Here is a 23,949-nt window from a genome sequence, read left to right on the forward strand (position 1 = left end):
ATTGACCATTAGAGGAGGGGATTTGACACCTGTGACCTTGTAGGGGCTATATGCGAGAGCCTACTCCCCAGAGCAGGGTGTCAGCTCTCCGTGAGGAGTTGGGTGGGGTGGGGAGAAGGGAGGCTCTTTGGATTTCTTAGTTGCTGTTAGACTGACATGGAAAATAGGATAGGAGGGTTCTGTCTGGAGACTGACTCTGATTTTCTTACATTTTGGGCTAATGCAACTACCACCAACATCTGTAGAATAAGGTTCTTAGATAATAGCTGGCTCCATGTGGTCCTGTTCTATTGTTTTTCATTTAAAATGATCCATGAGCAAGAACACATATAAGCAGCTTATCACTTTACATGATAGATTACAGATCGGAAATCTTGGGTTCTCGTGGTGTCGTACAGCACTAAATCCTCTTCTAGAAACCTACTAAAGCAAACTCAATTGTCAAATCCCAATTCCTGGGTCAGTATGAGATCCTTTTGTGACTAATGGCACCACAGTAGCCCAGGCTTCCTTCACTCAGTTTCAGGAGAGGTAGAGAGATACTGTAAGATCAGGTTTGCCCTACCCTATGGATATGTGGAAGGAGTCGTGGAACCACTATGCCCATTCTTCTAGCATTAGTTTTCCTCCTCTACTTCATGCTTCCCAGCCCTTCCATGAGCAGATCCTGAGTATTCCATAAAGCTCTGGACCATTGGGCATCCTCTCAGTTCCTAGGAGGATAGTAGATGTGCTTGCATTGAGGTTGTAGATTTGAGAAGGGAAATGTTTTCCCTCTCTGTCATAATAGGATCTTCCAGAAGTCAGGTTATGGTAGGGATATGGAATAGATCACATCTAGTTTTTAATTAAATCTCTTTTAATCTTGTCTACTCTCCTTATCCATGTCTCCTTCCTCTGCAATAGGCTCATTCCTTCCTCAACCCAGAATCCAGAGATTCTGGGACTGACACTAACTTTGACCATATATAGAAGTGACTCTATGAATGCCGAAGTCACAGTTGCCATCTTTGTTTCCAAGGCAAAGCTATACCTGTAAAATTGGGTTAGGACCCTGAAACTCTCTTAACTTAGCAAATCGTTGTATTCCTTCAAGAGATGTTTTTTGACTAAGCCTCTCTGACCAGTAATGGCTGAGGAGAACACTGCTGGGATGGTCTTCCAATGACTTTTTAAAATGGAAGACAAGTAATTCCCTGAAAGTATTCTCTAGCATTTAGAGGAGGGCTTTTGAAGTGACTCACCTTGTTGAGATTGGGTTGAGGTTATTGCTCAAGAAATTAATTCCTTGATGTTGTTCTCTGAGGTAATAGATAACACTTTTATCTTTTCCCATGATTATCCTCCTCCCTCTGAATTCACATTGCATGGGTGACTCTTACAACCACGAAAAGTATAAATGTCATTCACAGAATTCAGCAATCATTGTTCAGAACTCATTACATATCAAGCAAAGTACTGCAGATGGGTAAACAGCCTCTCTTATCATTACATTTGTTATGTTGGTGTCCCCCTACTAAATTCACGTGTTCTAGCCACAGCCCCCAAGGTTATGGTATTTGCAGATGAGACCTTCAGGAGGTAATTAGGGTTAGATGAGGTCATGAGGGTCCGGATTAGTGTCTTTATAAGAAGGGGAAGAGAGAGACACACTGTGAGGACACAGTGAGAAGACAGCACACTGTAAGCAGTAAGAGAGTCCTCACTAGGAACCTACTCTGCTGGCAGCTTGATCCTGGGCTTGCTGGCCTTCAGAACTGTGAGAAAGAAATGTCTGTTGTTTAAGCCACCCAGTCTATGGTATTTTGTTATGGAAGCCTGAGCCAACTAAACATTCAAACAGCCACTAAAACCTATCTCCTTAAGAGCTTTGTATCTGACTCCTCTCTGTCTCCAATATAATATAACCTATTTTATAGCTCACAACCTTATTGTGGAATACTGCAGCAACCTCATGACTGATCCTCTGGTCTATAATGTGCTTTTTTGTATTTTATTTTTTGTCATACTTTTGAGAAATGACAAACAGATATAAAAGTATAAAGAATAAGAACATGCACATGTATCAACATACCCAGAATTGACAGTTATTAACGCTTTTTCCTACTTGCTTCCAATTCCTTTTTAATAAAGACATTAACAATTACAGGTAAAAATGTATCTTTTTAATCCCCTGTAGTGTCTCATTCTGTCACCTGAGAAATAATAATTATCATGAATTCAGAGTGTACTTCAGCTTTTAATGCTTTTGCTGTAATACTTGGTGCTTTTAAGTGTTTACATAAATTATTTACTACTGTATACAGCAAGTTAAGTTTTTGAGTTCTTTTTATGTGAATAAACAGATCTTTATTATCCCTTTGAATTATTATGTAGTTTTATAGCATATGATTATGCCAAATAGTTATCATTGATAGAGTTCAAATTGTTTCTGGTTATCTTGCTATGTACACTGCTATGGATATCTTTATACATGTCTTTATTTTCACATATGTGAAACCTTCTCTTGAGCATATATCTAGAGTTGGAATGGCTAGGTCATAAGGCATGTACATTTTTATCTTTAGCAGATATTATCAAATTGCTCTTCAAAATAGTTGTTCTGGTTTATATTCCCACTAGCAATTTTATGAAAGATCCTGGTTTTTATAACATCCTTGAAAATACTGTATTATCAGACTCATGTTTTTGTAAATCTGATTTATTTTTATTTTTCTCTGTTTTTTTTTTGTTCAGGTACTCAGGTGAATTGAATTAATTAGAAATATTATCTCATTTTAACATTTTTTCATATATTTGTTAGTCATTTAGTATTCCTCTCCCCCGTATTTATTTGTAGAAATTCTCTATGTATTCTAGATGCTAACATTTTGTTTTATGTTGGAAATATCACCTTCCAGTTTGTTGCCTTTTAATTTTATGTATAGTTTCATTTGTCTTACAGAACATTTTAATTTTAGCTGAAAGCACATCAAGGACATGTGGTTTTTCTATATTATTTATTTTTTCTTATCCTCGGTATAAAGACAGTATTATATTTTTTCTTTTTATAGTGTGTAGACCTTGACAACATTTAGTATTGCCTCCCAGTTTATGATGTATTGAACACTTACTGTGAGTGAGGCACTGGGCCAGGCACTCTATGCATATCGTCTCACTCAATATAATATCTGTATGAGGTAGACACTATTATTATTTCCATTTTACAGATGAAATAGCTGAGGCATAGGTGGCTTACTTCAGATCACAAAACTTCTAATGTATCTTAATTTGAATTTAGGTCAGTGTGAGTTCAAAACAAGTTTTCTTAATGATTATATAGCATCAGGGTTATACGAGCTTCATAAAACTAAATCAGGTTGTTTTTCACCTTTTTCTCATGGGTAATTTCATTTCTCCTCAGTCTGCATTTCCCCCTCCCTTCCCTAGACAATGCACCCTTTAGGGTTGAAGGAGCAGCCACGTTGCTTTGCCTACAATCTGCAGGGAAATAAGATGGCTTTTCTCCTGACCGCTGACTTTATTTGAATATACTTGCATCCACCCAAATAATTATCTTCTTTATCTTTTCCATTATAGCTTTTTGTCCATGATACAGCTAGGACTTTCTGCCTCCCCTCTGTAGTTGCTAATGTGAATTCTATATCATACAAACCTCCCTGCCAAAGGTCTGCAACTGTGATTTCCAGCTTACCTAGAGAGTCAGTGAAATGTTCTGTAATTTCCTGGCCAGCATCCTTTTTCTCCTCTCACTTCTTTTGTATACTCACAGCAATGTAAGCCACTCTATAGATGTTCTTGTACTCCAAGTGTGTCACTGGCCAGGTCTGAGAATTTATTGTAAATGTCAGTTTTGTCCATTTTCACATTACTTAAGTCTGCAATGTGTCACTGCCACTTCCCGTATTGGCCAACCACCTTTGTGTATGTGTTCCTAGCCCATCCTTCTTCATTTTTGTGTGGAGAAGGTAATATTATAGAGTTTTTTTGTAGTCTATGGAGCCTGAATATAGACTCCATAGACTCTTTAGTTCTGGCCAACATGTCATCACAGAGTTTTCTTCTTCATTTTGATGCTCGTTTCTTGTGCTTCATCTGTTGTCATCAAACCTCTCAACTCTTTTCTTTCCTTGGGCCCTAACCACAACATCCTTGAAGAACTTCATTTACCTCATTTTGCAAATTTTGTTAAATTTGACCATCACTGTGCTAAACTCATCCTACAGTCATATTCATGCCATTCATATTTTTTGCTTTTCATCTTATTAGGTTGTTTGCTTTTTTCCAAATCATTTAAATATGTTTAAAAGTATTATTTGTTGTCTATGAAAATACAAATTTTACAAGTATTTACTACAACCAAAATATAAAGATATGTAAAGAAAATTTTAATAATCTCTTCATCCTGTCCTCCTCTTTCCAACCTCTCCTCTACTACTAAGGTAATTTTTGTTAACATCTTCTCATGCATCTTTTCACACCTTTCTTCATGCTCATCTGTACTTATACAAACATAAATATTTTTATTTTTTATTTTTTTATTTTTATAATTTTGGAATCAAATAATATATATTTTCCATAATTTCCTTTTAATCATTCAATAAATAATGCGCACCTACTTTATACTGAGTACTACACTTAAATATTTAACAATAACATATTGCAAACATGCTTTAGATCAATAGATACAGCTGTTCTTTTTAAATACAGTTATGTGTTGTTTAGTGATGTGGATATGTTCTAAGAAATGCATCATTAGGTGATTTAGCTGTTTTCTGAACATCATAGAGTGTACTTACATAAATCTAGGTGATATAGCCTACTACACACCTAGGCTGTAGGGTATAGCCTATTGCTCCAAAGGTACACACCAGTATAGCACGTTACTGTTCTTTGTTTTTTTCTTTTTAGTTAAATGCAATAAACTGTTTTCTTTATTTACTACTTTTTTAGTGAATGTAGATTGATCAAAAATTATTAGGTTTCCTACTAATTTATCCAGTCTGGCTCCTGTAAATTTCCATGTTAGACTATATTAGATATATTTACTTTATGTTAAACCCTGAAAGTAGGCTTTCCTTATGCTTGGAAGCTAATTTCTTTTTTTTATTTTTATTTTTTTATTATTATTATACTTTAAGTTCTAGGGTACATGTGCACAACAGTGACAGACTGGATTAAGAAAATGTGGCACATATACACCATGGAATACTATGCAGCCATAAAAAAGGATGAGTTTGTGTCCTTTGTAGGGACATGGATGCAGCTGGAAGCCATCATTCTCAGCAAACTATTGCAAGAACAGAAAACCAAACACCACATGTTCTCACTCATAGGTGGGAACTGAACAATGAGATCACTTGGACTCGGGAAGGGGAACATCACACACCGGGGCCTATCATGGGTGGGGAGAGGGGAGGGATTGCCTTGGGAGTTATACCTGATGTAAAAGACGAGTTGATGGGTGCTGACGAGTTGATGGGTGCAGCACACCAACATGGCACAAGTATACATATGTAGCACGTTACTGTTCTAAACATAGCAGGTAGTGGTAACACAATGGTAAGTCTCTAAACATAGAAAAGGTAAAGCAAAAATATGACACTATAATCTTATGGGACCATGATTGTATACGTAATCTGTCTTTGATTGAAATGTCATTATGTAGTGCATGACTGTAGCCAAATTCACATACACATACCTTTTTTATTATAAGTTACTATATATTCACATGCAGTTGTAAGAAACAATACAGAGAGATTTCAGGTAATATTTGTCTAATTTCACCCAATAATAATATCTTGCAAAACTATAGTACAGTATCCACAACCAGTATGGTGACAGTGGTACAATCAAGATACAGAATAGCTGCAGCACTGCAAAGATCACTCCTTTTGCCCTTTTATAGGCATATCCACCTCATTCCTTCCCTCCTACACTCCCAGTGATAACCCCGAGAAACCACTACTCTTTTCTTTTTTTTCATTTCTATAATTTTGTCATTTCAAGATTGTTATATAAATGAAATCATACAGTATGTAACCTTCTGGATTTTTTTTTGACTTGGTATATAAATAGTTCATTTATTTTACTACCGAGTACTACCGAGTGGTATTTTCTTTCTTTCTTTTTTTTTTTTGAGACAGAGTTTTCACTCTTGTTGTCCATGCTGGAGTGCAGTGGCATGATCTCAGCTTACTGCAACTTCTGCCTCCCAGGTTCAAGCGAGTCTCCTGCCTCAGTCTCCCAAGTAGCAGGGATTACATGCATGTGCCACTACACCCGGCTAATTTTGTAGTTTTAATAGAGATGGGATTTCACCATATTGGCCAGGCTGGTCTCGAACTCATGACCTAGGTGATCCACCCACCTTGGCCTCTCAAAGTCCTGGGATTACAGGTGTGAGCCACCGTGCCTGGCCAAGTGGTATTTTATTGTATAAATGTGCCTCAGTTTGTTTAACTGTTCATCTGTTGAAGGATATCCAGGGTGTTTCCAGTTTTTGGCTAATAGCAATATATCTTCAGTGAACTGTTATATATGAGTTTTCTGTGGGAACATAACTTTTATTTTTCTGAGATAAATGCCCAAAGGTACAATTGCCGGGCCATATATAGTAGCGTATTCAGACGTTTAGTTTTATAAGAAACTGTCTGCTATAGACCAAATGTTTATGTCACCGCAAGTTTATATGTTAAAACCTAATTCCCAATGCAATGGTTATTTGGCAATGGGCCTTTGGGAGGTGTTTATGTCATGAGAGCAGAACTCTCACGAATGGGATTAGCACCCTTGTAAAAGAGACCCCAGAGAGCTCCCTTATCCCTTCTGCCATATGATGAAACAGTGAGAAGACAGCTAGCTATGCACCAGGAAGCTGCTTATTAGACACTAAATCTGCTGGTGCCTTCATCTTGGATTTCCCAATCTTCAGAAGTGTGAGAAATAAATGTTTTTTTTTTTTTTTTTTTTTTTTTTTTGAGATGGAGTCTCGCTCTGTCGCCCAGGCTGGAGTGCAGTGGCCGGATCTCAGCTCACTGCAAGCTCCGCCTCCCGGGTTTACGCCATTCTCCTGCCTCAGCCTCCTGAGTAGCTGGGACTACAGGCGCCCGCCACCTCGCCCGGCTAGTTTTTTGTATATTTTTTAGTAGAGACGGGGTTTCACCGGGTTAGCCAGGATGGTCTCGATCTCCTGACCTTGTGATCCGCCCATCTCGGCCTCCCAAAGTGCTGGGATTACAGGCTTGAGCCACCGCGCCCGGCCGAGAAATAAATGTTAAAGTCATCCAGTCTGTGATATTTTTGTTACAGCAGTCTGAGCTAAGATACCCAAACTATTTTATGAGTGGGTATTCCATTTACATTCCTACCGACAGTTCCCATCTGTATGCCTTTTATTTCTTTTTCTTATCTTATTGAAGTGGCCAGAAATTCCAGTATGATGTTGAACAAGACTGATGAGTGGATATCTTTGTCATGTTCCTTACCTTACAGAAACAGCATTCTATTTTTACCATTAGTACGATGTTAGCTGCAGGTTTTTTTGTCAATGCTCTTTATCAAGTTGTGGTAGTTCTCTGTTTCTACATTGCTAAGAATTTTAGTTATGAATGGATATTGGGTTTTGAGAACAGTTTTTCCTGCTTCAATGGATATGATTTTATGGTTTTTCTTCTTGAGCTTATTCACATGGTGGATTACACTGATTGATTGTTGAACCAACTTTACACACCCGGAAGAAAATCTCACTTGGTTGTAGCATATAATTTTTTAAATACATTGTTGGATTAAATTTGCTAATATTGTTTTGACGGTTGTTTTCTGTATGGTCTTCATTTGATTTTGGTTTGGGGCAATATTGGCTGCTTGAGAAGTGTTTCTTAGTCTTCTATTTTCTGGAAATAATTATGTAATAATTGGTGTTATTTCTTTAAAGTTTAGTAGAATTCTTCAGTGAAACCATCTGGGTCTGGGGATTTCTTTTTTTATTAATTAAAGATTCCATTCTAAAAATAGTTATGAGACTATTCTTAGATTATCTATTTTGTCTTGAGTTTAAAGAAAATTTGTGAGTTTTGATAAATTGGTCTATTTTCTCTAAACAGCCAAATATGTGAGCATAAAGTTGTTCATATTATTTCCTTATTTTCTGTGGTAATACTAGAATCTACAGCGAGATTCCCCCTGCTTTATTCCTCATATTGATGATTTGTATCTTCTCTTTATCTTTGTCAGTCTTGCTAGATGGCTTATTAATTATAATAATGTTTCGAGGAGCCAGCTTTTACTTTTATTGATTTTTTCTATTTTTTTATTTTTCACTTTCTTTAATTTCTGCTCTTAATTTTATTACTTTCTTCTTTTTGTTTGTTTTGGGCTTATTTTTCTCTTTCTCCCCTAGTTTCTTGGGATAGAAACTTTGATTATTGATTTGAAACCTTTTCTTTTTTCTAAAGTAGGCACGTAGCGCTAAAAATCTCTTTTAGCATTTCTTTAGCCACATTCCACCCATTTTTATATTTTATATTTTCATTTCCATTCGGTTCTGTTTTTTTTAAAAAACTATTTTATGACTTTTTTTGACCCATACTTTATTTAGAAGTCTACTATTTAATTTCCAATTATTTAGAGACTTTCTTGTTCTCCCTCTGTTATTGATTTCCAGTTTGATTCCAGGATTGTCAGGAACATAGCCTGTGTAATTTCACTTTTTGGTAGTTCTGTATCCTTATTGACATTCTGTCTTGTAGTTCTGTTAGAAGTTGCTGAGATAGAACTTCAACTGCAAGGGGGCTTTTGAGGTCCCAAATTTTAATTGTGGATTTGTCTATTTCTCCTTTCAGTTGTTTCAGTTTTTGCTTCTGAAAATGTTTTGAGACTCTGTTGTTTGAAGCCTACATACTTGGGATTATATCTTCATAGTGAATTGATTACTTTATGATTTTGTAATGTGTGACTTTATCATTAGTAATTTTCTTTGCCCTGAAGTCCACTTTATCTGAAATATTAGCATTCTTGCTTTGTTTTTGGATAAATACTTGCATGATACATTTTTTTTTTTTTGCAAACTTGTATTTTCAACCTATCTATGTCATTGAATTTGAAGTTAATTCTTGTAAACATCATATAGTTGGATCATGTTTTATTTTTCCTCTTTGCCAATATGCTTTTAATTGGTGTATTTAGACCATTACAATTACGGCAATTATTAATATGTTATGGTTTACCTGCCATTTTATTGTTTTCTCTTTGTTTCTTCTGTGTCTTATTCCTCTGTTTCTGTTTTCTTCCATTTCTGTGGGTTACTTGAACATTTTTAAGATTTTGTCTTGATTTATTTACAGCACCTTGGCACCAGGGGCCAGTTTTGTGGAAGACAGTTTTTTCCACAGATAGGGGAGGGCGGATGGTTTCAGGATGAAACTTTCACCTTAGATCATCAGGCACTAGATTCTCATAAAGAGCACGCAACCTAGGTCAGAACTGAACCATGCTCAGTTCTTAATAAGGTTCAGGCTCTTATGAGACTGTAATGCGCGGCGGATCTGACAGGAGGCGGAGCTCAGGTGGTAATGCTCACTTGCCTGCCGCCCACCTCCTTCTGTACGGCCTGGTTCCTAGCAGGCCACAGGACCCCTGATTTATAGTTTTTTTCAGTGGATTGCTTTTTATAGTTTTGTTAGTGATTGCTTTGTGTATTAAAATATACATATGTGACTCATCATACTCTGCTAGTATCGATATTTTACAACTTTTGTGGAAACCTTACTTTTATTTAAGTTCCTTTACTCTTCCCACTTTTAAATATTGTCTTTAGTATCAGATGGTTATAATTTGTTTTAATTATTGTATATATTATAAAGAACTGATGGGAAGAATTTACTCATATTTCTGTTCTTTCCATTGCTGTTTATTCTTTACTAATACCCCCAAAAGTCCTTTGGACAATTGCAGACACCTGTGTAACTTACACTCACCTCAGAATGTAGAATATTTTCATCAAAGAAATGTCCTCTGGTTTTTCCTACCCCAGAGACAATTGCTATTCTTATTTCTACACTGTAGACTAGGCTTTATCTGTTGCAGAACCTCATATAATGCAATCCTACAGCATGTAGACTTTTGTATCTGGGTTCTTTCACTTGACATAAAGATCTTGAGTTTAGTCTGTATTGTTGCATGTTTTAGTATTTTGTTCATTTTAATTGCTGAATAATATATCACAGTTGATTTGTCCATTCTCCTGTTGGTGAACATCTTTTTCCCCCAATTTTTGGTTACTATAAATAAAGCCACTATAACATTCGTGTACAAAACTTTTTGTTTTTTGTTTTTTTTGGTAGATATCTAACATTGGTATTCCACCCCCTTTCCCCCATTGTTGGATTCCTAACTATTTCATTGCTCCAAAAGTTACAAGATGATTTGAGAAGAATTATTCTCCTCCCAACAATGTTGGAGTACTTTAATTAAATGCTCATAGAAGGCAAATTTGCTTTTTTCTTCAGTTTTTTATTATGGTAAAATATACATATTGTAAAATTTACCATGCTGACCATTTTTAACTGTACAGTTCAGTGAGATTAAGTACATCTATATTGTGCAACCATCACCACAATCTATTTCCAGAGCTCTTTTCATCTTGTAAAACTAAAACTCTATATCTACTAAGCAATGACTCCCCATTCCCTCTCCCCTAAGCCCCTGGCAACCACCATTCTACTTTCTGTCTCAGTAATTTTGACTACTGCAAGTAGCTCATGTAAGTGGAATTGTATGATTCCAATTGTCTTTTTGTGACTGGCTACTCTCAATGTCTTCAATGTCTTCAAGGCTCATCCATATTGTTGCATATGTCAGAATTTCTGTCCCTTTTAAAGCTGAATAATATTCCATTGCAGGTATATATCATATTTTGCTTACCTATTCATCTGTTGATGGACATAGTTGCCTCTGTGTTTTAGCGATTATGAAAAATGCTGCTGTGAACGTGGTTGTACAATTATCTTTTCAGGACTTGGTTTTCAATTCTTTTGAATATATCCCCAGAAGTAGAATTGCTAAATCATATGGTAATTGTATTTTTAAGTTTTTGAGGAACCACTATTCTGTTTCCCACAGTGATTGTATCATTTTACATTCCCATCAACAGTGCACTGGGCTCCAGTGTCTGCACATCCTGGCAAAAACTTATTTTCTGTTTTAAAATTTAAATTTTAGATTTTTTATGGTAGCCACCCTAATGGGTGTGAGGTGATATCACATTGTGATTTTGATTTGCACTTCCCTGATAATTAGTGACATTGAGCATCTTTTTATGTGCTTATAAATTTTGCTTTGAATGGTGCAAAACTTTTAATCAGTCTTCCATTTGTTCTGCTTTTTCTTGAACTTATCTTCAGTGATTGACCCTGTAGGGTTGCTTCAAAATTACTCCTCCAAAATTAGACCTTCTGAGGAATTAATGAGTGTTTTCAGACTGAGTCAGAACACTTTGACATGTTCACTTGAGGGTTTTTGTCTTTTCTCCTTATCAGCTACTTAGTCTTTCTAAGCCTCCATTTTCTCATCTGCAAAATGGATGTATAATAATAGTGCCTTTTCTCATTGGGTTGTTCTGATAATTAAATGAGATAATTTATGTTAAAAACTTAATGTAGTGACAGGGATGTAGTAATCGATCAACAAATGTTAACTGTTAAATGTTATTTTATTGTTGAGATCTCTGTCACTGCTCTATGCTGTGTCTTCTAATACTTTATGTGCTTTCTGTCTGGAGCTACTAATTATCTCTAGAGTTAGTGTTCCCTATTGGCACTAGGGGAAATGTTTTTATGTCTCCTTTTGTTCATTGACCCCATGCTCAATGATCCCAGGGGTGACTCTGACACCTGCCTCCAGAAGAAGGAAGCAAGTAGCTTATCAGTCTGCTGATATAAGGGTCCTGTACAGGGCAGGAACAGTGACACCTCCTCACGCCAACATGAACGGTCTCCAGCTTTCTCTTTTCTTTTCATTCTTCTTTCCTCAGAATAAGCAAAGTGATTTTTTTTTTTCAGCTCTTCCCTACCATTTTCTCAATCCTTCAGCTGATATTGTGATATAGTAGGTGAGTTTAAGAGCATTGGTGGTGGCAGAGGGAGGGATTGGCAGGTGTGTTTGTGTGTGTGTGTGTGTGAGAAAGAGAGAGAGAGACACACACACACACACAGAGAGAGAGTGTTTGTGTATTTAGGAGTATCTGTAAAGGACAAAGGCTGAAGTTGTGAAGAAAGAAATGTGTATGTGGGAGAAAGATAAGGGGTCAGTGAGACAAAGGATGAGAGTTGGATTGCAGCATGACAGAGCATAGAGTAGGGAGTGTGGGCATTGGGAGATACATCAGTGGGTTTAGGTGGTAGACACTGATGAGAGATAGGAATAGGAATGCAGAGAGGGCCCAGGAAAAGCACCAGGAGCACGTGAGAAAGAGAAAACTTCCTGTTTAAGGGTTTGAGGGCAGTTTTTAGAGCCATCAGAATCAGGCTATACCAGGGAAGAGTGTATTAGTGGGTGCTATTCATGAAAATGGCTAGGGTTTTGATCAACACCTTGTTTTGGGGAAACAAGGAAAGCTACTGGAGAAAGATTAATTCACTAATTCCATGGCTTATTTTTTTTTTTTTCAAATATTTCCTAAGAACCTACAATGTGTCAGGCTCTGTATTTAGTGCTATGGGCTCCTCAGTCTCAAAGTCTTAAGGAAACTTTCTTTTGGTAATCTGGGTGTCACACGTGTCTAAACCTGAAAAATCCTCTTTCTTCTGTTTTTTGTCCTGCATCTTGTAGGACAGATATGATATAGACACTGGGAAGGAAGAGGTGGCACTTTGGAGCTGGGGTTCTCCACATTTTTGCTACTACATCATAAGAACATAGAAGATATTTACACATGATACATCACCATATGCTTACTCAAATTTTGACACAATACCCAAAATGTTTATAGATAGTAAAACAAATGGATAGGTGGGAAGTTTTCTTAAGATGTTTATTCATTACAAAAGTAAATCATGCTAGTTGCCAGAGGCTTGAGGTTCAGGGGTGATTAAAGAGATGCTGGTCAAATGAAAAAACAATACAATTAGGAGGAATACGTTTAAAAAGTCTACTGAACATCATGCTGACTATAGTTAATAGCAATATATTATATACTTGAAAATTGCTAAGAGAGTTGATTTTGTTTTAACAACAAAAAGTAAATATGTGAGGTAATAAGCATGAATTAGCCTGATTTAGCCATTCTACAATGTATTCATTTATCAAAACATCATGTTGTACAACATAAATGTATTCCATTTTTATTTGTCAGCTAAAAAATAAGTAATTAAAAAACCATGAGTTACTATTAAGGGTTGTCTGAATTAAGGGAATTTCAGTGCCTCTGCAGCATGGATAGCACTGGCTTTAGATTATGAAAACATCTTCTTACATGCTGGCTTTAAGTGCACGTGGGCAAGACTGAGCTTATTAAAGGCATAAGTCTGAATTTTCCCAAATATATTAGAAGGGTAAATAATTCATAAATTTTGGGACCTTATATGTTATTAGAAACAAATTGCTTATGACACATATAACAAAGCCTGCGAGATATTGTGCTGCAAACAGAGTAGACTTATAAGCAAAGAGCAGTGGGGTAGTGAGGTTTGCAGCTGTTTTATCCATTAGGGACATGGCTTTAGTGTACAGAGACTGTGCATTTTGAAGAACCTAAGACTGGTGAAAAATGCTTGACATCTAAAATGCACATAACAAGGAAAATGGCAAAGTGAAATTAATACTTGTATAAATAAATATCTAGATAATACAACTAGGCAAAAAAAGTAACTCAACTCCTACATAGTTACCTAAAAGTTATATCACATGTAGTTTTTGAGCACATTTTCATACACTGTTATGATGGTAGGAGAGTCTTCTGAATTGAGATTGCATAAACACGTAAAAGACCTTTATATAACCCCCTAAAGAGGAAATGGTTATTACCAAAAAATAGAGCTGGTTAGGAAGTCTGGTCAGGAGCTGCAGAGAAGTGGCTCCATTTCGCCATTAAAGTGTGGACCAAATCTCCTCTATGATTCCCATCTCCAAATCTCCTTAATTCTACAGTTGAAGCTGACTCCCATTATTCTATGATGTTCCTGAGGATTCTGTAAATGATGGAGATAATTTCTCTTTGTGTTGAGACAGGTGGGTATTTTTCAGAGCATTTGAAGGAAAACTGCCATGTAGTTCTCACCCAAGCTAAGTCCATCACTACTGGACATGCCTGGTGTACCACCCAAAGCCCTTGGGTCTGGTTTTTGAGACACCAGGTTCATCTGAGATCTGGTCTCAGGCTATTTTCCTTTCATTGGGCACTTCCTTCATTCCTTTTCCTCATCTTTCTTCCTGGGAAAGGAGTTTCCCTTGGTCATATTTGGATGAAGAATAACACTTTAATGCTGCTAAATATTCATTAAGGTGTTTTGCCTACTGGAAAAATACAACAGAATGATGACCAAACACATGTAATAATAATAATAACAATAATAATAATAATAATGATAATAATTATGATATAAACAGGAATAATAACCTACTTTTCTGAGAACTTAATACAAACTTGTTTAATCCTCACAATTACCACATGAAGTTTTTTTGTTATCCACATCTTACAAATAAAAAAATTGAGGCATGCAGAAGTAAAGTGACTTGTCCAAGATCTAGTTAGTTAGGGAAGAACTGGGAAATGAATGCAGAAACTCTGGCTCCAGAACTTAATATCTACACCTTCTTTGTTGTGTTCTTTCCCAGCTAGCTTGGCTCCTGCCCCATCTCTACTATTCTGGCTTTTTTTTTCTCGCTCAACTGGTAGTTCTCTTGGAAGCTCTGGGAGGTACTTCTGTGAGACATTGGATATTCCTCTTTCTGCCTGTGAGTTTCCTTTCTTCTCACCCTTAACTCTTTCCTAAATGAGGCTCGAACCCTCCAAAGGTGCTTGACAGAAAGCAGCAGGGCTTTGCTGGAGCTCTAAGAAGCCACTGAATAAAATGAAAGTCCTTTCCACGGGCAGTAACCTCCTTTCCAGGACCTCATTAACAGCCATCTAGGCCTCATTGCCCCTCTCTCCACCCTGCCTTTGGTATCTTACTGTTGGGGTGATAAAACATCACAGAGTCATAAGCAGAGAGCAGAGTTGTTTTGATGAGGATGTATATTAGGTGTCTTACTGTTTCATTGAGAAGGAATATGTTAATAACTGGAGGGGTTGGGAAAGTTGTGAGAAAATAAATGTCTAATAAATTTCCTCCTAAGGAAAATGAATTTATTTTTTGGTGAGGCTTTTGCTTATATGAATTTGAGTTCATTACTTTAAAATAGAGCCAGAGCAATGCTACTAATGACTTCTTCTCTGTGCTCATTCCAGCAAAGCTCAGCCTCTCTTTTAAGTAGGAGTTGAACATATATATACACAAACATATGTATACATATAATATTTTATATATATATATAATTTTTTTTTTTTTTTTAAGAGACAGAGTCTTGCTCTGTCACCTAGGCTGGAGTGCAGTGGTGCCATCATAGCTCACTCACTGCAGCCCCAAACTCCTGGGCTCAAGAGATCCTCCTGCCTCTGCCTCCAAGTAGCTCGGACTATAGGTATGTGCCACCATGCTCGGCTAATTTTTAAATTGTTTTGTACTGACAGGGTCTTGCTATGTTACCTAGGCAGGTCTTGAATACCTGGCTTCAAGCGATCCTCCCAACTTGGCCTCCCAAACTTCTGGGATTATAGGCATGAGACACTGTTCCTGGTCCAAATATTTAAAATATACTGGCTTGAATGATGTCAAATTATTAGCCTGCCTGTGGCCTTTACTTGTCTGAATCCGACTCTATTCCCTTCCTTGTACCCATCTGGAGTCCCATTGCTCCCTCCCCACAGCCCACAGTGCTCTGAGCAAGTTCATTTGCATAGAGGCAGAGGCATGGACTACTGAACTGAGGATTTTATTCCTTTGCATCTCTTCTTTGGGACCCTCTGAATACCATTAAGAGAAGATCAATCTAGTGTTTATTTGGTACCTTTATACTTCTGATTCTCTCTTTACTGTCTCTGTGGTCCCTTTTCTTCAGGTTCCCTTCTAGATTCTTAATCACACATTCTTTCCCTAGTCCTAATAGCTGGCAGACAGTTCAGAACTTCAGAAGGAAACAAATATTACCTGAGTGGCAGGAAAGCCAAGAAGGGCTCTATACTTAATTCTTCTTGGCACCAGGGAAACATGGTTCTTTCTGAGGGTTGGGGAACAGTGGGTGGGAAAAAGGGCATTATTAGTGGAGTCAGCAGGGGTTACAGGTGGGCAAAACATTGATTTCTTTTGCTCAGAATCATTTTCCTGGGAGGCTTCTATAGATAAGGAAGCCCAGACATAACCAGGAGGCTTCTGTATACAACTATTTGGGGAGGAGCATGAGAAGTCCATGAGGAGGTGGTGATGAAAATTGCCTGTCTCAGTTTCATTGGCTGCCCCATTGCTCACTGTGTTAGGGAAGATATGAATGTGGTTCAGAGTGGAGAAATGTACCCCTCTAGGCTTCCTCTGGATTTCCCCTCGATACTCTACTTCCTTGCACAGGGGGCCACAAGTGCAAGTGTCCTGTGAAATGTTCAAGGCAATAGCCAGATAAACATAATAGGATTAAATATAACAAAGTTAAAATATAGTTTAGCTAATAGGCTTTTAGGAAGGAAGCATATTGCTATGAACACAGACCATTACAAAGTGGTATGTCTTAAGGAGTTATTTTCAGGTTATTTTAAGGAGTTATTTTGGTAAACAGAAGTAGAAGGGGAGGGAAATTAAAAGTAAATGCAGAACAAAATCTTAGGGAAAGGGACAAGGACAACATAGGTAGATGGAAAATGCTGCTTGTGTGAAAATAGTAGAATGAGGTCAGAAAGGGAGGGTGAGGCCAAACTCTGGGGCCAGGGTGGTTGAAGGCAGGTGCTGCCATCTCTGTTCATACTTGAAGCATTATTGCCACAGAAGCTCTATCTGCAAAGGAAGGACCATGGGCCAGAAGCCATTCCTACACCAAATGAACATTCTCTGGGAGAACTTGCCCCTGGAGAGTCCAGCAATTTAGAAATCTATGCTGTCTTTTATGATATTCATACATATTCAGGAGTGCTTTCTGTTTCCTTCACTTTCAGGAGACTCATCAGCTTCTAAGTCATTATAGAGAGGACCATAAAGTGCATCATGAGTCACAGCAACGTTACCATCTTCCATTCTGCAGTTTTTGTCCTACTTGGCATCCCTGGGTTGGAGGCTTATCACATTTGGCTGTCAATACCTCTTTGCCTCATTTACATCACTGCAGTCCTGGGAAACAGCATCCTGATAGTGGTTATTGTCATGGAATGTAACCTTCATGAACCCATGTATTTCTTCCTTTCCGTGCTGGCCATCACGGACATCCTGCTGTCTACCACCACTGTGCCCAAGGCCCTAGCCATCTTTTGGCTCCATGCCCATAACATTGCTGTTGATGCCTGTGTCACCCAAGTCTTCTTTGTCCATATGATGTTTGTGGGGGAGTCAGCTATCCTATTAGCCATGGCCTTTGACCCCTTTGTGGCCTTTTGTGCCCCACTGAGATATACAGCAGTGCTAACATTGCCTGTTGTGGGAAGGATTGCTCTGGCCATCATCACCCGAAGCTTCTGCATCATCTTCCCAGTCATATTCTTACTGAAGCGGCTGCCCTTCTGCCGAACCAACATTGTTCATCATTCCTACTGTGAGCATATCGGAGTGGCTCGTTTAGCCTGTGATGACATCACTGTTAACATCTGGTATGGCTTTTCAGTGCCCATTGTCATGGTCATCTTGGATGTGATCCTCATCGCTGTGTCTTACTCACTGATCCTCTGAGCAGTGTTTTGTTTGCCCTCCCAGGAGGCTCAGCACAAGACCCTCAGCACTTGTGGCTCCCACCTCTGTGTCATCCTTGTGTTTTATGTTCCATCCTTCTTTACCTTATTGACCCACCATTTTGGGCATAATATTCCTCAACATGTCCATATCTTGCTGGCCAATCTCTATGTGGTGGTGCCACCAATGCTGAACCCCATTGTCTATGGTGTGAAGACTAAGCAGATATGTGAGGGTGTAGCCCACCGGTTCTTTGACATCAAGACTTGGTGCTGTACCTCCCCTCTGGGCTGATGGATCCTCATGAATCTTGATGTCCAGCTCCCTCAAAGAAGCTAGATGTGAAATACAGAGATTTCCTGGACTGAGAAGGCATTTCTTCCTCTTCTTTCTATTTCATCCTCCTCCCCCCACTTTTCTTTCTTTTCTCATAATTGTTCCTCCTTCTCTTGTTTGTCTTCTCTAATCTCTTTACACATTCCTCCCTACAACCCAGAAATAATAACTAAGTGTACATGCCTCTGATATGAGGTTTTGGTACCCTCAGTAGACTAGATAGACGCCAGAAGCACAGGAATCTGAACACCACATGAAATGAGGTTATAAAGAAGTGGATAAAAATAATTTTATATTTACCATTTTAAGGGGTTTTATTTTTTAAAAAAAATCCTAAATGTGCATTGATTCTTTGTACAGAATCAAGTGGCCTGCCACCCACTACCATAACGGCAGGTGAGTTTGAGGAACAGCCATGCATGACCTTTGGCCATCTGGAAAAACTTTCTCTCCTTCAAATTTTAGTTCAAGAACTGCCTTCCCTGAGAAGTCTTTTCTAATTTCTTCAGGCAAGCCAAAGTCCTATCTTTGCACATCTAACGTATCTTGTACAAATCTCCAAATATGCATAATAAATTGTAATGTAATGAGTTGTTCATTTATCTGTACCCTCAATTGACTGCAAACTCCTTGAAATCAGAAGAGTGTATTTATTCATGTTTGTATCCCCAAAGCATTACAAAATGCCTGACACATACTACATTTTTGAAAAATGAATGGGAGCACAATTATCTCCTTGAGGTCAGAACAGGCATCTCTATGGTACACTGAAATGACCAGCTAAATTAGTCCACAAAATCAGTGATTAGTATATCAGCTCCTCATGAAGGCAGTTTGGCATAATTGGGCCAAAGCAACTGCTGATTTGCAGTACTTCTCTCTGCTGTAACTCAGGGACCAGGGAAAAGATAAAGTAGGAGAAAACAGGGTATTCTTGATTCTCCCTTATATGTAGTTTTTGACCAGACCCAGAATTAGGAATTATAGCACATTGTTCATGGCCAGATTGGCAAAATTGGAGTACTCTCTTGGGATTCACAGTCTCGACCCTCATTCTTTCATGCTTTTCCAGAAAAGGTCAAGTACACTTATTTCTTTAGCCACCACCAACACAAATGAGCCCCATATCCCTGTCTCTATCTCTTTGGTTATTCCTCCTAGGACATAGAACTCCCACTCCACTTTTCTTCCTACATTTCATTTCTTGGGAACTAGATTATGATGATCCCATCAACTTCACTGAACTGGAAACCCTATAGTCTCTTTCAACTTCCTCCTCTTAGGGCTGATACTCAAAAAGCTATTGGTTGATATTTATATTGATTGTGCCACTAAATAAGTATGTGGATAGTATTTGGACTCATATCAGGACTCAAGTCTTGCCATCATTTTCTAGCTATGTGAACTTTCACAGTTTATTTAACATTTTTAGTCTTCAATTTTTAAATCTATAAAATGGATACCTTATAGGTTACCTTCACAGCGTTATTTAGAAGATTAAATGAAATAAACGTTATGACTATACTTAATGTAATCTTTAGCTCATAGTTTCTGAGAAATATTTTGTTAATACTTATTAGTATCGTTAGTCTTTTCAACACTGCCTCTACTAATTACTTATTACTTTTCTCATCTTTCACTTCAGATATTGCATTACTTTCTTAGCTGAGATCAATGTTTTCAATCTTTTACACATTTGCCTAAACTAGGAAATGACTCTACAATAAATGTTCTAAAAGACAGGGCTGACCAAGCCACTTTCTGTCAAATACTTTGGAGGATTTTTCATTACTTACAGAGTGTTTTGCACAGAATATTCTGTAGCAGTAGATATCAGATATGAATAAATGTTCTATTAAAAATTCCATGATCAAATAATTGTGGAAAATGCTGATATTCTGTGAGTCATACACATGACTGTCCAAGAGAAAGTTAGAGTTTGCAGTGTTTCCCACACTTCTGTGACCATAGATACCTATATCGATGTCCACATAATTTTGGCATAATTTTGATAGCATATAAATTTACATCTGTAAAATAAACTAGTGTTCCATTAGATATAGTTTGGAAACCACAGGACTACATAGTAAATTCTAAGCTAAGCATTAATTTAATAATCTTGTCCTAACTTATTTTCCATCACTGTCACAAAACAAACCACTATATAATAACACACTAATATTAACATAATATTAATGATAATATTACAATAACAGCTAATGTTTATTTTATTAAAAAAATTTTAAAATCACCTTATGCATTTATATTTTGGCAAACAATCCGATTATACTCTTTTATTTATTTACTTTTTGAGACAGAGTCTTGCTCTGTCACTGAGTGCAGTGGTGCAATCTCCGTTCACTGCAACTTTTACCTCCCAGGTTAAGCAATTCTCATGCCTCAGCCTCCCAAGTAGCTGGGACTACACGCACCCGCTACCATGTCCGGCTAATTTTTTGTATTTTTAATGGAGATGGATTTCACCATGTTGCCCAGGGTGGCCTTGAACTCCTGAGCTCAGGCAATCCACCCGCCTCAGCTTCCCAAAGTGCTAGGATTACAGGCATGAGCCACTGAGACTGGCCCAATTATACTTTTGGTTATTTTAAAATATGCAATTAAATTATTACTGACTATAGTCACCCTGTTGTGATAGCATATACTAGGTCTCATTCATTCATTCTACTTTTTTTTGTACCCGTTAACTATCCCCACCATCCTTCCCAGCCTCTGGTAACCATCCTTCTCTCTATCTCCATGAGTTCAATTGTTTTAATTTTTAGCTACCACATGAGAACATGCTAAGTTTGTCTTTCTGTGCTGTGCTTGTTTCACTTAACATAATGAACTCCAGTTTCATCGATGCTGTTGCAAATGACAGGATCTCATTTTTTTTATGGCTTACTAGTACTCCATTGTGTATATGTACCACATTTCCTTTATCCATTCACCTGTTGATGGACACTTGGGTTGCTTCCAAATTCTGGCTATTGTGAATAGGGCTGTAGATATGGGAGTGCAGATATCTCTTCGATATACTGATTTTCTTTCTTTTGGGTATACATAGGAGTGGGATTGCTGGATCATATAGTAGCTCTAGTTTCAGTTTTTTGAGGAATCTCCAAACTGTTCTCCATAGTGGTTGTACTAATTTACATCCCTGCCAACAGTGTACGAGGGTTCCCTTTTCTCCACACTGTCTCCAGCATTTGATATTGCCTGTCTTGGATAAAAGCCATTTTAACTGGGGTGAAATGTCATCTCACCGTAGTTTTGATTTGCATTTCTCTGATGATCAATGATGTTGAGCACCTTTTCATATACTTGTTTGCCATTGGTATGTTTTCTTTTGAGACATGTCTATTCAGATATTTTGCCTGTTTTTTGGTCACATTATTAGATTTTTTAATGGAGTTGTTTAAGCTTCTTATATGTTTTAGTTACTAATCCCTCATCAGATACATAGTTTGCAAATATTTTCTCTTATTCTTTGGGTTGTCTCTTCACTTTGTTTTTTCCTTTGCTGTGCAGAAGTTTTTTAACTTGATGTGCTCTCATTCATCCATTTTTGCTTTGGTTGCTTGTGCTTTTGGAATAAAACTCAAGGAATCTTTGCTTACTCTCATATCCTGGAAAGTTTTCCCAGTCTTTGCTTTTAGTAGTTTTATGGTTTGAGGTATTATATTTAAGTCTTTAATCGATTTTGATTTGAATTTTGTTTATGGCAAGAGATACCAGTCTAGTTTCATTCTGCATATGGATATCCAGTTTTCCCAGCACTATTTATTGAAGAGAATGTCCTTTCTCCAGTGTATATTTTTGGTACCTTTGTTGAACGTGAGTTCACTGTAGATGTATGAATTTGTTTCTGGGTTCTTTATTCTGTTCCATTGCTCCAAGTATCTGTTTTCATACCAGTGCCATACCATTTTGGTTACTATAGCTCTGTAGTATAATTTAAAGTCAGGTAATATGATTCCTCCAGTTTTGTTCTCTTTGCTCAGCACAGCTTTGGCTATTCTGGATCTTTTGTGTTCCATAGAAAAATTTTTTTCTATTTCTGTGAGGAATGTCATTGGTATTTTGATAGATATTGCATTGAATCTGTAGATTGTTTTGGGTAGTATGAACATTTTAACAATAGTGATTCTTCCAATCCATGAACATGGAATATCTTTCCATTTTTTTGTGTGCCCTTTTCAATTTCTTTCATCAATGTTTCATAGTTTTCATTATAGAGCTCCTCTAATTCTTTGGTTAATTTCTAGGTATTTTATCTTATCTGTAGCTATTATAAATGACATTGTTTTCCTGATTTTTTCTTGAGATTGTTTACTGGTGGCATATAGAAATGCTACTGATTTTTGTATGTCAGTATTGTATCCTGCACCTTTACAGAATTGTTTATCAGTTTGAATAGCTTTTCTGTGGAATCTTTAGGTTTTTCCAAATATAAAATCATATAATATATCTGCAAACAAGGATAATTTGACTTCTTTTTTTCCAATGTAGATGCCCTTTATTTTTCTCTTATCTGATTGCTCTTGCTAGGATTCCCAGTACTGTGTTGAATAACACTGGAGAAAGTGGGTATTCCTGTCATGTTACAGATCTTAGAAGAAAGACTTTTAGTTTTTCCCCATTCAGTATAATATTAGCTGTGAGTCCTTTGTATATGGCATGAGCTATATTCCTTTTATCCCCAGTTTTTTGAGGATTTTTATCATGAAGAGATGTTGAATTTTATCAAAAACTTTTTAAGCATCACTTGAAATGATTATGTTGTTTTTGTCCTTCATTCTATTGATATGATGTATTACATTGATGGATTTGCATATGTTGAACCATCCTGGCATCCCTGGGATAAATCCCACTTGGTCTTGATGAATGATCTTTTCAATGTGCTGTTGAATTCAGTGTTCTAATATTTTGTTGAGGATTTTTGCATCAGTATTCATCAGTTATATTGACCTATAGTTTTTTTGTTTGATATGTCTTTGATTTTGGTATAAGGGTAATACTGGCTTCATAGAATGAGTTTGGAAGTATTCCCTCTTCCTCTATTTTTCAAAATAGTTTGAGTAGGATTGATATTGTCTTTCTTTTTTTTATTATTATTATACTTTAAGTTCTATGGTACATGTACATAATGTGCAGGTTTGTTACTTGTGCCATGTTGGTGTGCTGCACCCATCAACTCGTCAGCACCCATCAACTCGTCATTTACATCAGGTATAACTCCCAATGCAATCCCTCCCCCCCACCCTCCCCATAGTAGGCCCCGGTGTGTGATGTTTCCCTTCCCGAGTCCAAGTGATCTCATTGTTCAGTTCCCACCTATGAGTAAGAACATGCAGTGTTTGGTTTTCTGTTCTTGCAATAGTTTGCTCAGAATGATGGTTTCCAGCTGCATCCATGTCCCTACAAAGGACACAAACTCATCCTTTTTTATGGCTGCATAGTATTCCATGGTGTATATGTATCACATTTTCTTAATCCAGTCTGTCACAGATGGACATTTGGGTTGATTCCAAGTCTTTGCTATTGTGAATAGTGCCGCAATGAACATACATGTGCATGTGTCTTTATAGCAGCATGATTTATAATCCTTTGGGTATATACCCAGTAGTGGGATGGCTGGGTCATATGGTAC

At 37.3% G+C, this 23,949-nt stretch overlaps 1 protein-coding gene across 1 annotated transcript; it reads left to right on the forward strand.

Moving 5' to 3' along the window:
- Nucleotides 1-17,285: 17,285 nt before the first annotated feature.
- LOC111524656 (olfactory receptor 52B2) lies at nucleotides 17,286-18,254 on the forward strand. The gene is given in 1 exon segment (XM_023189877.1): nucleotides 17,286-18,254. A coding segment is annotated over 1 exon segment (969 nt).
- Nucleotides 18,255-23,949: the final 5,695 nt, after the last annotated feature.

The sequence above is a fragment of the Piliocolobus tephrosceles genome, chromosome 13 (genome assembly GCF_002776525.5).
Source record: "Piliocolobus tephrosceles isolate RC106 chromosome 13, ASM277652v3, whole genome shotgun sequence".
Classification (NCBI taxonomy): Eukaryota; Metazoa; Chordata; class Mammalia; order Primates; family Cercopithecidae; genus Piliocolobus; species Piliocolobus tephrosceles.